The following is a 16,082-nucleotide window of genomic DNA, read 5'->3' as shown; positions in this document are numbered from 1 at the left end:
GACATTTAAGTTCTAAAAGAAATAATCCGTGCATATCTTTTAAGCCATGTTAGCAGCGTGGTGCCAGGAATGGCAGTGTCAGTTGGACCACAGATATAGAAACATTTCTATATCTATGGGTTGGACCACCCCTGTTATGTTTGTCATGAACAAATACCCGCTAAACTGAATTACCACCAGCCTTACCTGTGCTTTGTGCTAATTAGCAAATGTCAGCGCGCTAACACACTAAATGGTGACGCTGGTAAAGCTTATACCTGCTTAAGATCAGCATTTTAGCATGTTGACCTTAGCATTTAGCTCAAAGCACAAGTAAATACAGCCTCACAGAGCTGTTAGCATGGCCTTAATATTGCACTCTATACAGAGAAAGCTCTACAGCTGCTCTAACTACTTCTTGTTTAGTTTACTGATTTGCCTGTATGGAAATGAGCTTCAAGCCCTACTGTTTGTTCTGCAGGGTGAGAGATCAAACCAACAAACAACAGCAGCCATGTGAGTCATTGGATGGTACTAAAGATAGTGCTATCAGTGCTGCTTAATGGATTTGTTTTTAGGTAATTACTTAATAAAAAAAACTACCCTCAAGCACAGCAGTTTCAGCATCTTAGGAACAGGTTATTTTGAAAATAGCTTTTCTATTTCTACTTCAAGTACTTCTTGACAGCTCTGCTGATGGGGAGGCTGGCTGTCTCAATAAATGCTGATTTGGCAGGTTTAAATAAGGTAAAGTTTATGAGGATAGAGGAGTTACTAACAGAAGGCTGTAGGCTATTTCAAAGACTTGTCCACTGTGTTAAATGAGACAGATGTATTCTGCCGTGTCTCATGTTTCCCCTCCTGCTGAGCTGTATTGTTGCAGTTTGTACCACTCACTGTGAATTTCATTTGGCTGAGTAGAGACGTTGCTAGATTTTCTGATATATACTTATATTGTCAGCTAAATGCATTTAAATATAGCCTCAACACAGTTTTCAGTTCAATTCTCAAAGGAAAAAAGTGATTAATAACTGACTACTACTTGCAATGTTTTCCTCCAGGGCTGGATGAATGAAACAAACAGCTACGACCCTGAGACTTTCCATCCCTCCATCACACACACTGTCTATGTCACCCTGGAAGGCAGCCGTCTGCACCTGGCATATCCACGTGCCAACATCCCCCGGTGGGCAGGGTTCGATGAGACCCCCCATGAGGCCTTGTTTTTGCGCTCACGCACTTACCAGCTGGCTAACTGTAAGGTTAGTGCTTTTGCTCATTTTCTGGGTCCCAGGAGATCAGCCATGTCCTTCAGTCCCTCAGTGTTAAAAGAGAGAGAAAAGGTGACCTGAACTCTTCACTCTGCACCCACATTGTCATCTAACACGGAGGTGAAAGACCAGAAGGATTATGACTAAAGTGATGATTGTCTGAATAAACTTGACCCAGCTACTGTCCCATTCGATTATTGAGGCAGGCAACAGTAGCTTCCAATAGGGTAATAGAATAATGCTAACACACAGTTTAATCAATTCGGGGAGCGCTTTGGCAATGGTGAACTGTCAACACAATTCCTGCCTGCCAGCATCTTTTGTAAAATAGAAGAAGAAAATAAAGACAAAAAGAAAATGACACTCTTACTTTATCATTCCTCCCCTGTTTTTATTTTATCGCAGGTCTCCCTGTTGCCGCCCGGTTTGGCTCGCAAAAGGGTGTGGAACAAGAAATACCCTGTCTGCATCACTCTGGCTGAGGGGGAGGTAGGGGAGGAGAGTGTGGTTGAAGGGCAGGAGGAGGAAGAAAGGTCAGAGAGACACTTCGTCCCAGACCATCAGCTTCCTGTGACCCTGTACCTGTTTGGCCGCACAGGTCGAGAGAAGGAGGAGTGGTTCCAGCACTTCCTGTCTGCCTCTCGGGCTGGAGCCAAAAGCAGCGTGAGTGGGGAGGAGAACACAGGTAAGGATATGTTTCGGTTCACGGTGATTGGAAGCAATTCAGCGAGGTGAAACACTGTATGTAGATAGCAAATACCTTTTTGTCTTAAACATGCGTTTAGTTGTTGAATTGATGCAAGGACAGATTCATGCAGAGTTCAACTATTTATGTCTTTCCCCGAGTTATATTTAAAAGCCCTTTCCTTCATGTCTGTCTTTTCTCTGCTCCTCAGAAACACCATGTGGTGGAGACGCTGTTAAAGAAACCACAGAGGAGCTGCACGACTTGCCCGGAGCTATGAAAACAAGAACACTATTGGACTACAGCACCTACATGACTCAACTGATTATCTCACAGAGTTGCAATCCCATCACCAGCCCTTGTCATAGTGACAAGGGAAGCCCCACAACCCACAAGAAGGTCAATGAACACTTTTATCTAGCTTTTAGATCAAGTATCGGGCCTAGCGGCATGTGTGCAGATGTCAGAACTTTGTCTCTGCTCTACTTACCCCCCTGCATGTCGTGCTAATACTCTACAAAACTCCCATTGATCAGAGCTGGTCAATATCAGCTACTGTTCCATTGTTCTGCCCTGCGCTCAGACCAGCCTAGGATGCTGGCTCAGCCAAACACATCCTTGCTGACTAGACTAAATGTCAACGTGTAGAAATATCAGGTGTCACCTTGCTGGAAGGATATTAATAGGAACTGACTGTGGTACATCTGCAGCATACCCGACCAAGCTGCTAATCCAGGTTCAGGTGGTTTTGGGATTGGCACCCCACGTAGAGACAATCTGTTCTGGTGTTTAGAGGTGCTGGCTGCATGAGAGTCAGCATAAATGGGGTTTGGGGATAGATAAGCATAGAAATGGCATTTGCATCTCTGTTCTATCAGGTCATATAACTTCTAATTTCTCTGTTATTCCCTGCAGACTCAGAACGAAGAGCATGGATCTGGAGGTCAAACTGGAGCTGAGCCCAGTGCTGGTTCAGGGACAGGGGAGTGCCATGCCGAGGGCCAGCCCACGTGGGTGAACTCCCTGGTGGGAAGAATCTTCTGGGACTTTCTCCGGGAGAAGTACTGGACCGATCAGGTGGCACACAAGATCCAGAAGAAACTCAGCAAGATCAAGGTGAGGGTAGATGAGGATGCTAATTTATTTTTCAAGGTAACTGAAGTCCTTGGGCAGCAGAATTGGTCGTTTGCACATTTTCACATTCATCTTGATATTCACGCTATCATCAAGAGCATCATCAATGTCACACTGACTAATAACATGATGAGACGACCTGAACATCAGCGCTGGTGTGTGCACAAGGTCAAAAGATGTGACATTAAGGCACAATAATGCTGCAGCTCTCTTTCCTCTGTGTGTGTATGTGTGTGTGAGAGAGAGAGACAGTCTGCTGATAATGCACTCCCTCTGGTTCTAAAGGCAGGTGGTGCGGAGTGAGTAGAGGAGCACTGATGGCACCGCAGCATCTCATTACTCATTTTCTGCTCTCCTCTCTGTCACACACCATCCTTTTTACTACACTATTTTACCCCTCTGTCCTTCACACACACCTTGCAGGTTTCCCTGCCCGCTCATTTGTTTCAAGTAATTAACTACTGTGGGCTGGTTTAGACAGATTTAATTTATCAAAAGTTTGTATGTCTGACACGAACTCTGCTTGTCTATTAATAAAAGTTGTTGTTTTGTCTCATCATAGTTGCCATACTTCATGAATGAGCTGACTCTGGCTGATCTGGACATGGGCACATGTCTGCCTCAAGTCCTCAGCACCTCCAAACCTACACTGGACCGCAGAGGTATGTTGCATTGGATAAGTAGCCTGCTCACCTATAACATGCTCTTGCTCTTTTGATTATTGGCTGTGTCTGTTGGCTGGTCCAGACTGAAATATCTCAGCAGCTAATGGAGGGGTTGCAACAAAATCTTGTACAAATATCCATTGTGTGGAGAGGATGACTGTTAAAGACTTTGGTGATCCTTTGACTTTGTCTTCAAGTGCCACAATTAGGTTCACATTTGTGGGTTTGATTAAAATGGATTGCCATAAAATGTTTTTATTCTATTTGTACCTGGAACATTTTTCTGATTCTGACCTTTATGTTACCCCTCAGGATAAACTGTAATATCTTTTTATTCTTTTTTATCTATTGTTCATATTTATCTAAGTTCAAAGCATTGCTCTGCCTAAGTAAAGCCCCACAGGGCCACTAGCTTGGCTGTAGACTCTTAGTTTTTCTTTTCTGTTCCAGTATGTCTATGGAGAAGTCACCAAATAAGGTTTACCCAACAGATTTCTTCTCTCAGACACATCACTGCGGTCAGCTCAGGCCATGATTTAGTTTGTTTCAGCACAGAGTTTGTCATGCCCACTCTTAAAGCTTTCCATTGTCTCCTGCCTAAGCGCAAGTGAACAGGATTAGCAATCCTCTTGGCCTTAACTAAGCTCAACTGACAATAACATCTCTGAACTATCCTCTTTTGGTCTAATGTTCCCTCTGCAACAACAAGAGACCAGATCTAGAAGAGATGTTGGCTCAGCCCCCAGACTATACTTAGGTGTTAGATCAAAGTTCGTTTAGAAATCTGATGCGCTTCCTGCTACCTGTGAGCTGTTTTTCCCTCCCTCCCTTTATCCCCCAGGTCTGTGGCTGGAGCTGGAATTGGTGTACACAGGCTGCCTTCAGATGACCCTGGAGACTAAGATGAACCTGTGCAAGCTGGGTAAAGACGGAGAAGACGAGGCTCACAGCGTTCCAGAGACCCAGCAAATGGGGTGAGGCCCATCTCATATTCCTCAGAAGATAAAGAGAGTGTGGAGGTGGATGTGAACATGCTTGAGGAGATCTATCTAATCTCAGTAGTTTGCTTCAAGAGTTAACACTGGTGTGTTTTTCAGCTCGAAGCCCAGGCTGTGTATACTGGCCGATAGTGATGAAGAGTCATCCAGCGCAGGCTCATCTGATGAAGAGGAAGCACCCCCCTCTGAGCCACAGGGGTCATTGGGAGATAAGAGCACAGTGGTAGCAGCTGAAGGGTAAATTAACAACTTTATTTGGCGTCTTCTACCACAGAGATCAGATATAACATGGATCATAGGTCACAAAACTGAACTGCATTGCAATTTCTGAAGTGAGTTGCACTTAAGGTCTGAGGCCATTCAGCTGTTTAAACGGTGAAAAAGATTGCTTTTTCACAGCAGATAGTTTGACTTGTCAAGCACAGGACTAACCGATAATGTTAATGTTAACTGCAGGCATTTTGACACAGCAGGAAAAGTGGACTATATATATTATATAAGTGGACTTAATTACCTTAACTGCACTCCAACAATTATGGCAATGCAGTGCAGCCTCTTTAAGGTCATTAAGTCAAACAGTCTGTTGTGAAAAAGGTTTAGGAATCTAGTTATGGAACAATAAAGAAACAACAGTGCTCTGATAAACATATCAGTCAAATCCAAATTATTAAAATGCTCTTGCTGTTGAGGTTACTGTCATAATAAATATGCATAAATTGTAAACCAGGGCAGCAATCGCTTTACAACAGTTTACACAGTCCATTGTATACTGGTTGGTATGTTTCAATCCAAGTCAGTTTCAGATTCACAGTCCTACACTGCATTTGTGCCCTCGTCCTTACTCTCCCCCAGGCACACTGGTGGCAGCACAAGTAGGAAGATCTTGAGGTTTGTGGACAAGATAGCGAAGTCCAAGTACTTCCAGAAAGCCACAGAGAACGAGTACATCAGGAAGAAGATAGCTGAGGTGTCCAACATGCCTCTGATGCTCAGCGTTGAGGTCCTGGAGCTCTCTGGCACTCTGGCCATCAACATCCCACCTCCCCCTACTGACAGGATATGGTACTAGTTTCTCTCATTTCATTTCATACAACAAATTCAAAGGTTTAAATTCTTTCTATAGTTCTTTCTTTCTCACACAGTCTTTTTCTCTTGTTCTGCTCCCCCAGGTACAGTTTCCGGGTGCCTCCCAGGTTAGACCTTCATGTGCGTCCCACACTCGGGGAGAGGGAGGTTACCTTAACTCATATCACTGAGTGGATCGAGAAAAAACTGCAGTGTGAGTTCCAGGTCAGTCCATCACTGAAACGTCTTTCATAGTATTAAAAACTGGGAACCATCTTTTAATTATCGCACTAAGTATTCATTTGTTGTCCTCTCTCAACAGAAAGTGTTTGTCATGCCCAATATGGACGATCTATATCTGCCCCTGATGACATCTGGCTTGGACAACCCACCTACATCCCACCAGTCCTCAGTACACTCCTCATCCCACCAGTCCTCCATAGAGTCCCAGGATTACCTGTCAGAGTAGCGCCCCTGAGGCCACAAATGTCCATGCAAAATAATTATGCAGCTATTGCCATGAATCTTTAACAGATTTTAAGGCTGCGGTTCTTGCAGCTGCGTAGCGGCTCAATGTTAAACCTGAGTATGTTCGCTGTCACCAGTGCAGGATAGATGCCTCCTGAATGCTGGATGCTGAGCACGGCAGCAACATGGGGACTGCGAGAATGGTGCTACAGTGTCCCCTACTGTGAAGCTAATTGAACTGTACCTAACACTGACAACAGTGAGAGTACATCAATGATAAAAAGATTGAAAAAAATGGATGTCTTAACTGCACGTCAAAGCAAGATGTCGTTAATGACCACTGTTTTAAAAGAATTCCAGTTGAACAAACAATTCATCCATTTTCCTTTTGTTGGTTACTAATAAATGAAAAATATGGAGATGAAAATCTGATGATTATGTTCAATCAACGGTGCATGTTATTTCTGAACAGTGTTAATGTGCCGAAGGATTTATCAGTGAATAAAAACCTGTTAAAAACTTTAAATCTGTATTAATTGTTGAACTTAAACTGCATACAGTTAGGTGGAGGCAAAATGTCATGTTACAACAACAGACAGTGTATTTAAATCTGAGTTTTATTTTTGTATTAGAATTGGGATATGAGAATGTTCTTAGGCCTCCTCGACCAGAGGCTCCGGCTGTGTTTTCAGGGCATCCTTCTTCAGTGGCCCCTGAAGGTAAACCAAAGGTCAGTGTTAAAGCAGTGCAGAAGGATTCAAGAGTGATTATGTTACCACTGATAATCAAATTTATGTGTGTGCCAAACATTTCTCACACTCACCATAAATGCCCTCTTCTCCTGGGCAGTCTGGAAGCGGCCATGACCAAATTTGGAGGTGGTGTCAATGAGTTTGAGCTCGATGGTCTCCTTCGACTTGCGAGACGTGTGCACAAGCAAAGACTGGAGGAGGGAGCAACACACAAAGATATTCAAAAAACTACATGTGAGAGAGTCTCCTCAACTAAAGTCAAATACTGCAAGCTGCCTGAAATATCTATAATTAAAGTTTCAAAATCACACTGTACCTTTCTGAGGGTGAGGACACGTTTCTTAGCCCCAACCACACAGCCCTTCACCATGACAAAGTCATTGTTCACATCACCATAGTGGGGGAAGCCTCCCTACAGGGACAATACAAAGACAACAGAGAACCAGGGATGAAAAAAAGGGAATGAAGAGTGTTCAGGAACAAATTTGCTATCACTTTATATGAAGCCCTTATATACATATAGTGAATCATTACATGCACTATAACCTTTTATCCTTTCATTTAAAATTGATAAAACATATGCAGATGTGGTTATCACATTATAGATCTAGATTATAGATTATTTTGTTGTTGTTTATTTAGCAGGGACAATGCACATTAATAACATTGCTGTAAATGCACCAGAGTTAGCTAAGAGGCTATTCCTAAAAACAGAATTCAGAATCTAAGATCAACTCATTGGGAAGTAATTTATAAGCATGAAAAACAATAATAAAAAGAAATTAAAATACTAATGTTAATAGAAGCATCAATCTGGACACCCTTATACTATTAAAAACATGCAACACATAACACAGAGGTTTAATATGCAAGAGCACAAACAAAAACAATAAACTGATGGGTACTGGTAGTAATACAGACCAAATAAGACAACACTGTTGAATTGACATAACAACTGAAACATGCAAAGCAGAAATACAGACACAAAAAGCATGCACACTACAAATGAATCTGACACAATTAAAACAAAACCACAATAAAAGAAACGCATGCAGGTACATGATGGCAGACTCGCAGTAACCAATCCATTCATTCTGGTTAGTGGATATTGTAATCATAGAGGAATACCATGGGCGTAATGGACTTCTGACTGGTGTCGTAGTTAGTGGAGGCATTGTTCCGGATCACCTTTCCATCCTGGATGTGCACACCCTTACCAATACGGTAGATCTGAGGACACATAGTACATAGGATTATCATGGTAAACCTACCTACAGTACATATACTCAGAATAGTGCTTAGAATTATTCAATAAAAGCTTTTTTCTTCCACCTAAGAACAGCTGAAGATGAAGTCTTGTGGGTGAAACCTTTAAAGGTCTAGTGTGAAGACGTTTGTCTGTTCTGGGCTACTGTAGAAACATGGTGGTTCAACATTGCAGACTCTATAGAAGTGTGTGGATAAACATAGCTCATTCTATGGTAACAAAAACACAACAATTCTTATTTTCCAGTGATTATACACTAATGAAAACACACCTAGGCATATTATATTACATTTCTGGCAATAGATCCTTCCAAATGTTACAGACTGGCCGTTTAAATATCTGCTAACCTTCTTGTTGAGCTCAGTACGGTGGTTATAGCCCTTCTGGCCAGCACGGGCTATGGTGTATCCCACTCGGGCTGGATGCCAGGCTCCAATACAGGCCACCTTCCTCAGACCCTTGTGAGTCTTCCTGGGAAGCTTCTTTGTGTGCCAGCGGCTTGTCACACCTATCAGCACAAAGAGCCAGCAATCAGTATATATTAGAGTACATTTATTTTACAGGACCTTGGGTACAACTAGTCAGAGTGTGTTTCAAACCTTTAAAGCCATGACCCTTGGTGACTCCGATGACATCAATCATTTCATCCTGGTAGAAGACAGCAGAAACAGGCACAGCCTGCTCCAGACGCTCCTTTGCCCAGTCCACCTTGTCCGAGATGCTTCCCCCATTCAGCTGCACCTCCATGATGTGGGCCTTTTTTTGTTTAATGGGCAGCAATCGCATCTGGAAATGGAGAAACACATAAATTGTCCAGAAATCTAAAAAGGCTTTTCTGGATTAACTAACAAGCAGAACACATCTTGCTTTGAACTTGCTATGCTTTTTAAGATGTCCTCAGCCCTGTCTTTTTATAATGAGATTTATGATTCAGCACAAGATCATCATTGAAATCCGAAGCACCAGGAAACTACCACAGCCCTGGTATTTAAAACCACATTTAGATTTTATTCAGAAGTTGAAACCTGCCCAGAAATGATAGCAAGACTTGAGATCATGGCTGATCTTCATTTTGTTTGCTGCAAACATAAAGGTTTTCCCTTGGTAAAGCCTGGGTGAGCAGCCAGGTTCAGCCCTGAAAATTATTTTTAACCTGCTATTTGAAACGGCACCCTCCAGTGCTCAGTGACAGAGTGTCATAGCCTGAGTTGTTTGACTCTTGGCAGCAGAGGCATTTGGGATGTGGCAGTTTTTCCTTTCCATTGCATGTGATCAAGTCTGACACCTCTGCCCTTTTGCAGGAGTGGACTCGAGAGATTGCAGGAAATGTGGTGAATAACTGCTAATCATTAGACCAGTGGAGGGGTGAGACAACAATTATTGTGTTCTGTTATCTGTCTGGCCTACCTGAGAGTGAACAAGAACCCTGATTGCTGAACAGTATTTCTTCATCCTTTCAAAATCCTTGTCCAGCTGTTTCTTTCCCGTCTCATCCTGCCACTTCTTACTGTACTTGGTGAACGCCTTCTTCTTGCTCTTGGACCTGGAACACAGAAATGCTCAATTTACAAATAAGAAAGAACTGTGTAGCTATACGTGCAGGGGAATAATGTGTGATCACACACCAGTTTTTATAAAATCTGCGTCTGCACTCGTCACTGAGATGTTCTGCAAAGATGGTTTTGAGGGAACGCAAGCCACGGACGGTCTGAATGTATCCCACAACCCCCACCACAATGATCGGAGGAGTGTCAATAATGGTAACCGCCTCTACTTCCTCTCGCTTTGATTGCTCTGTGGGAGAAACATGGAAAATATTAATCTGCTGGGTCAGTATTCAGTATTATGTAAGTGGCATTTCATGGTTATTAAATAATATACAGAAGAAAAAGGGCAAAAAATGCAAAAGAAACAACTGTAGCATTAATTTTAGGCTATGTCTGACAGTTAATAATATTATAATGTTTCATACTAATGCTTCCAGAAGTTAAACTACTAAATCTGTACAGAATACAGTGGGGTACCATGTAACACCTGATCTTATAAGGCCCCCACCCATTATCCTCTCAAACACTCAAAACATCTACAACAAACATCTTTTTTTTTAAGTCCAGTCATACTGAGGCCAGTGCGGTGCATCTCCCTCAGAGTGTGGGTCATGCCAGCCTTGTATCCCAGGAAGGCAGTGAGGTGGACGGGTTGGCTTGGGTCATCTTTGGGCCATGTGCGCACCTTGCCTCTATGCTTCTTGCTACGCTTGTGGGGCAGGAACCCCATGTGCCCATGGCGGGGTGCATGGAATTTGCGATGAGACTGGAAAAGGACACACAGAGTCACTATTTATTTACATGAAAGTCATGGAGATATAGCCCAAATGATTTTTACAATAATGCCACAAGAACTACAATTGTAGATCAAAAAAGACACATTAATCCTTGCCTGTACTGCAATAAAATGTTGTCCTATTCCTGTTTTTGAACAACTGTTCCCAAATATTCCTCAGATTTTCAAATCCTCTGATATTAAGGTCCTCCAAAAGTTGTAATAAAATGAAACAGGACATCAAAAGCATAAACTGTAATAGAGTCAAGTCCGTTATTCTTCAGGTGTGCTTCCTTTCTGTCCAAAGTCAAGTGTTCATAATTTGTATGCACTGATTTATGTCACATTCAACCTGATTCAGAAATCCAAGACTCAGACACCACATAAAAAGAGGTCGCCATGTCAGTACTCCACGTGGTCTCCTCAAAGGCAGCCATTACAAGATACTTTGTCAATATGCTTCATCTTCTATTATAAAACCAGATGGTGACACACACAAAGTGACACAGGAACACATGCAGAAGTCAAAAGACAGACAAAAATACAAACCAATGTATCCTTTATAGTAGAAAAGAACCAAAAATATGAGGAGCACTAACCATGTCCGCGCCTGTTCAGTCGAGGGAAAGAAAGAGAGAGGGGCCAGTGTGGGTGTAAGGGTCATACATAAGATGATACACAGCGTAAGCTCGCTAATTTGGTGCGTGGCCCAGTTGAGGAGCCGTATTCGCTTTCAAACAAGAATATCTCTGCCAAGTTCTGTCAGGAGAAGACAGGGAGGAGGGAAGGGGGTAAACTCAGAAGTCTAAGGTGGTGGGCAGGCCCAGTAGACAGGAACCACATGACCAAGAAAGGAGAGAGAAAGGAAGCAGGGGCCAACATTCACCTGTTCTGCTGTAGGAGATATACAGTCTTTTTCTCTTTCTAGGGGATCTACGAGGATAACAAATCGCTGCAATTTGAGATATTTATAATGTATGTACATCAGGCCACATAATTACAGCAGGTTTTCTTGCATTGGAGTGATTTGTATCCGAGTACTTCAGGAGGCAAGCAAGATGCTTGTCAGAGCTGCAATGTTAAATTTTAAATAAATCTTTAAGCTAGGGGTGAGTGGATCGATCCCCAAAGTATCGATACTACCGATACAATGTCTTTATTTGAGTGTCAATACTAGTGTCAGTAGGATCAAGACAAAAAAATGTATCCATCACATATTGGATAACATGCTGGGAACATAAACATTCTTCTTAGTGCTGCAATATTTGCATCTCTGCTGCTGTTGTGTGCTGTGATCATTCACACAATGAAATTAAAGTAAATGTCGGCATGCACTTTAATGACTGATATCGCAATCATAATTTTAAGGGGTGTAAGAAAATGTACATAATATAAGTATATAAGTATTTGGTTCACTTCTGTGAAGAAAAACTAAATGTAAATTGTGTAATAGAACAATGGCCAAGCATCAGGGACAAGAAAACACTGAATCTGTCAAAAAAATACGCCTGTTAGATATGATTGTCTAAAATGATTACAAAAAATACATAATACAGACAGAGAACTGTATACAAAGTTCCCTAAACAGGAAATAATCTGCTCAAAATTCATCCAAAAGACTCGTTTTACACAAACTTGCAGATATTGAGTTCAGTATTTGGGTTCATTGTACAGTTTTCTATAATATGAAATATCTATAAAATATGTCACTTGGTCAGGGGTCGCCAATTTATTCAATGAAAACGGTTGGGAACCAGCGGCCTTGCATTAAAGTTAGTCAGCTCTGTACCACCACCTGCTGCATTTCCATAGTGCAACAGCTCCGCCTGTGACCTTTACCCTTCGACCTTTGTGTTTTAAAAACACTGCAAGTGGGCTTGTGCAGAGTTTTTTAATTTGTCACAATATTTGCACTGAATAACAATTTCGGAATAACCAGAAGTATCAAGATAACCATAAAACTTCACATTAACGACCTCTACTTCGCCATTGCGGTGCGTCTTCTGCGCATGCGCCACTAGAGGAGAGCTGTCGAGGTCGAACTCGGTTTTGGTCGAAAGAAGGCGAAAATGCCTGAAGACTACGATAAAGCAGCATATCCGGAGCCTCCTCGGAGGACTCCGGCCGTGGACAAACAGACAGCACTGCCCAACCCAGCTCTGATTCTGTCTAAAGTCTTCTATTACACCGTGGACCTTCCTGTCTCCACATTTAGAGGTAAGTGAAGCTAACGGAGCTAACTGGGCTAACAGGCTAGCACAACAACAGAGCTACGACAGGCTCCTTGTTGGTGTGTTTAAACTTTATAACGACGCTATTAGTGTTGCTTCCTTGCTGGATATCACATAAAATCAACCACAAGGGCTCTGTTTTGTGGTAATAATAATGATAATGAGAGTCAGCTGGCTATGTGTTGTGCTAGCGAGGGTCATTCATATGACATGAAATCACCTCGAGGTGTTGTCCTGGTTTAACTGTGTCCTGAACCCCTTTTTATCCAGATACTATTGAAAGCTTTCGGGCTAAAAACAAGTTGGTCTACTACCACCAGAGTTTCCGCCGTGTCCCCGACCTGATTGAGTGCCAGGAGGGAGATTATGTCTGCTACTACGAGGCTGAGATGCAGTGGAGGAGAGACTAGTAAGTAACTGTTTGTTTAAAGCTGCAGATTATTTGTGATCTTTTGTTTAACCGCCACTATAACACAATATACGGTGAGTTAATGGCGACTTGTGCATCTGTTTTGTGGGCTGGCCCTGTGTTAAAATGTGGTTGTAATGTCTTAGTAAGGGTAAAACTACACGAGCGTGAGTTGGTTTGTGGAGCCAATGTGTTGTCTGTGGTGTGCACTGTACCTGATGGGCACTTGAAGGCAAAGAGAGAAGGTGGAACTGTGGGGGTCTGTAGTGACACATTGTTTGATTTAATTCATATTTAGGACAACTTTGTGCCTCCACCTTTCCTGCAACATGACAATACCCCTATGCACAAAGCGAGGTAACCGTAGTTGGATCCACAAATACATGATTTTCTCAGTTTGGTATGGAAACTGTCACCTAAAACAACTCCTTGAGGCCTTAGCACCCAACAGCAGCGGCTGAGTGGTTGCATATATCTGCAGCCAGGTTACTCAGTCTTGTGAAAAGCCTTTCCAGATGGGGATGAGGCTTATATACCGCAGCTTATTTCCCCAGGATTTTGGAATTAGAGGGTCAACAATTACATATGAGTGTAATGTCCAATGTCCACATACTTTTGGCCATGTAGTGTATGATGCATTTTTTTAGAACTAGCTTTAACTTTCATGATGAGCCAACGGTGAGCAATAAAATTAAGTGCTAATTGCAAAGACTCAGTAGTGAGTTCATGCACCTGTAAGGTTGCTGTAGTGGTCAGGGTGCCACTATCGGCCCTATATATTTACTTTTGAAGAGTGTCATTCTGTGTTGTCGTCTTCGTCCTTCAGCAAAGTGGACCAGGAGATTGTGAAGGTGGTCCAGAAGCGTATGAGGGCCTGCCAGCATAGAGAAGGAGCCAGCTACAAGCAGAACTGCGCCAAAGAATTGCAGCAGTTCGAAGAGGTGACCAACAACTTCGCGTCACGCTGTAAGTACCATGCTGCTGGAAGTAGGACGTGTGTGTCTGTGTAATAGAAAGAAAAAAGTAAAAGCATTCAGGAGTTCTACGTGTCCTGTTACACTGCTGACTAAATATAACAACGTGGTAAATGCTTTGATCGCACTTAATGTGCATTATTATACAAATGCAGTAAATTGTGAAACATGTATTGTTTGTTGCATGTACATTGAGGTCTTATGTATCCTCACTGTTGGCTACCACTAAATGCATTTAATTCACGACCTGCCTCTTTCCAGACGGGGACCTGGGAGCGTATGCCAGTGCGAGGAAATGTCTAATGAAGCAAAAAGAGCGGATGATGGCCGCACAGGCCCAGAATGCTTAAGAACAGTCCTCCAACCATCTGGCCTGTGTAATAATTGTAAAATAAAATGTATGTGATAAATCATGTGTGTAAGTGTCTTTTCATCCTTGTCCTCAAAGTGACTTCCACCCACCCATCTGTGACAGTGCGAGTGTCTCCATTACCAGTGCTGGGTAACATCATTTGTAAAAGTAACTTGTTACATTGAAAGATTACTTCCATTAAAAATTAACTAGTTCCAACCAAAAATGAAAACCGCTTTGTGTTTTCTTGCACTTGTTTTTTTTATCACAGGGCACACAGCCTGCTGTATGTCTTATCTTTGAATGCATCAGTAATCTGTAACTGTAGGCTGATTACAGAAAGTACATTTCTGTTCCCTTTTCAGTACTCAACATTTTTTCACCAAAAAAACAATGGATTGCGACTCCGCTCTAACATGTTCTTGGAGTTCGTTCTTTTTAATATATACTCATTTATTTCCCTCATCAGCCTAAGGCCTTTGAGCCTTCTCCAAGACTTACAGCTACACTGACACTTGATTGTGGAAGGAGAACTGCTTCACAAGTCTCCTACCAGGTACAGGTAAACAGCCCAAATTCATTTTGTCGGGATTTTTAAATGCAAGGTTCATGTATTAAAGATTTTCTACTTTGTTCTCATCCAGGAGTTCAACCGACCATCTTGGCCAAGACTCACACCAGGGTGTCAGTGCAGAGGGGACAGCCGCGCCAGGCCTCCTTCCTAAAGTTTTTATAACAGAGAATTTTTGGAATAACGTTCTGTAAACATCAATGTAATGTACTCTGCTGGTTTACTTTTTAGTTGACTCTTATGGACAGAACATGGAGGTGTTGATTTTTTAATGATTTATTATTAGTGATCCTACAAATGCACAGTTCATTAAACATAATTTTTTAGGTTATTCGAGTCCGGTGAAATGCTCGGTAACTATTATGATATTTTGATGTGAGCTATGACTAGGTCTAAAATGTTTTGACACTTAAATACTTGTTTGGAATATGATGTTGTTATATGGTTAAGAGTTTGTGTAGTGTGAAATCATACAAGTATATAAAACACATTTTCATTGTGTGTGGTTTTTGGGGTAAACCGTTTTATAATGGGCGTCTACAAAATAAAACTGACAGGTAATGTGCGGATTTTCTTCTTAATATCCTGACTTATTATTATTTGATCTGTAGGAAACCCGGTTAGAATTCCTTTATTGATTGATACAGAAATGTGGGAGAAGTAAAACACTGAAAGAATTTTTTTAGTATCTATAGTGACAGCAAGTTGGGACAGGCAAATCATTTAGCAAAAATCAGTCCCTCACAGCTATATCTGAGGGGAGGGATGATAAATCACGTTGCCCGGCAATAGGTACAATAAGATTTCAGTAGAAAACTATTTACCTTTATGGTATGTGGTGTTCACAATACCAAAAGAGGAGCTTATTTGGTATTTGTTGTAACTAGTAATGTAAATAACAAATCCCCAACAGGGTTTGCACTGTTAGATTACTTGTAC

The 16,082-nt window shown here is 42.0% G+C and overlaps 3 protein-coding genes across 5 annotated transcripts in view; 2 read left to right on the top strand and 1 right to left on the bottom strand.

Annotated features, from left to right (window-relative positions):
• Positions 1–6,542, top strand: part of LOC118323139 (testis-expressed protein 2-like) — a 12,830-nt gene extending 6,288 nt beyond the window's left edge. Inside the window, exons 3-12 of the mRNA XM_035655073.1 lie at positions 1,041–1,241; positions 1,656–1,935; positions 2,147–2,334; positions 2,851–3,051; positions 3,632–3,731; positions 4,576–4,708; positions 4,832–4,969; positions 5,585–5,794; positions 5,902–6,022; positions 6,120–6,542. Coding sequence (XP_035510966.1) covers positions 1,041–1,241; positions 1,656–1,935; positions 2,147–2,334; positions 2,851–3,051; positions 3,632–3,731; positions 4,576–4,708; positions 4,832–4,969; positions 5,585–5,794; positions 5,902–6,022; positions 6,120–6,266 — 1,719 coding nt within the window. The 3' untranslated portion in view covers positions 6,267–6,542. The remainder of the gene's footprint in view (positions 1–1,040; positions 1,242–1,655; positions 1,936–2,146; positions 2,335–2,850; positions 3,052–3,631; positions 3,732–4,575; positions 4,709–4,831; positions 4,970–5,584; positions 5,795–5,901; positions 6,023–6,119) is intronic.
• Positions 6,543–6,863: 321 nt separating this feature from the next.
• On the bottom strand, positions 6,864–11,354 carry LOC118323125 (60S ribosomal protein L3-like). 3 transcript variants are annotated; one of them, XM_035655055.1, is made up of 10 exons: positions 11,206–11,354; positions 10,405–10,597; positions 9,910–10,078; positions 9,692–9,827; positions 8,884–9,070; positions 8,632–8,792; positions 8,146–8,247; positions 7,334–7,429; positions 7,089–7,208; positions 6,864–6,978 (listed from the first exon to the last, which is right to left on the bottom strand). In XM_035655055.1, the coding sequence occupies exons 1-10, from the start codon at positions 11,206–11,208 to the stop codon at positions 6,919–6,921; spliced, it is 1,227 nt and encodes a 408-aa protein (XP_035510948.1). In that variant the 5' UTR covers positions 11,209–11,354; the 3' UTR covers positions 6,864–6,918. The 3 variants fall into 3 exon arrangements, with proteins under 3 accessions (XP_035510948.1, XP_035510950.1, XP_035510949.1); XM_035655057.1 differs by having other exon boundaries at positions 11,202–11,285; XM_035655056.1 differs by lacking the exon at positions 11,206–11,354 and adding an exon at positions 11,156–11,180.
• Positions 11,355–12,556: 1,202 nt separating this feature from the next.
• Positions 12,557–14,633, top strand: ndufb10 (NADH:ubiquinone oxidoreductase subunit B10). Its single transcript, XM_035655070.1, has 4 exons — positions 12,557–12,823; positions 13,108–13,246; positions 14,073–14,212; positions 14,482–14,633. The coding sequence occupies exons 1-4, from the start codon at positions 12,676–12,678 to the stop codon at positions 14,568–14,570; spliced, it is 516 nt and encodes a 171-aa protein (XP_035510963.1). The 5' UTR covers positions 12,557–12,675; the 3' UTR covers positions 14,571–14,633.
• The last annotated feature ends 1,449 nt before the right edge of the window (positions 14,634–16,082 follow it).

The sequence above is a fragment of the Morone saxatilis genome, unplaced genomic scaffold (assembly GCF_004916995.1).
Source record: "Morone saxatilis isolate NCDOM2014 unplaced genomic scaffold, NCSU_SB_2.0 Contig14, whole genome shotgun sequence".
NCBI classification, from domain to species: Eukaryota; Metazoa; Chordata; class Actinopteri; family Moronidae; genus Morone; species Morone saxatilis.
The sequence above is the reverse complement of the archived record's forward strand: the minus strand, read 5'-3'. Positions and strand labels throughout refer to the sequence as shown.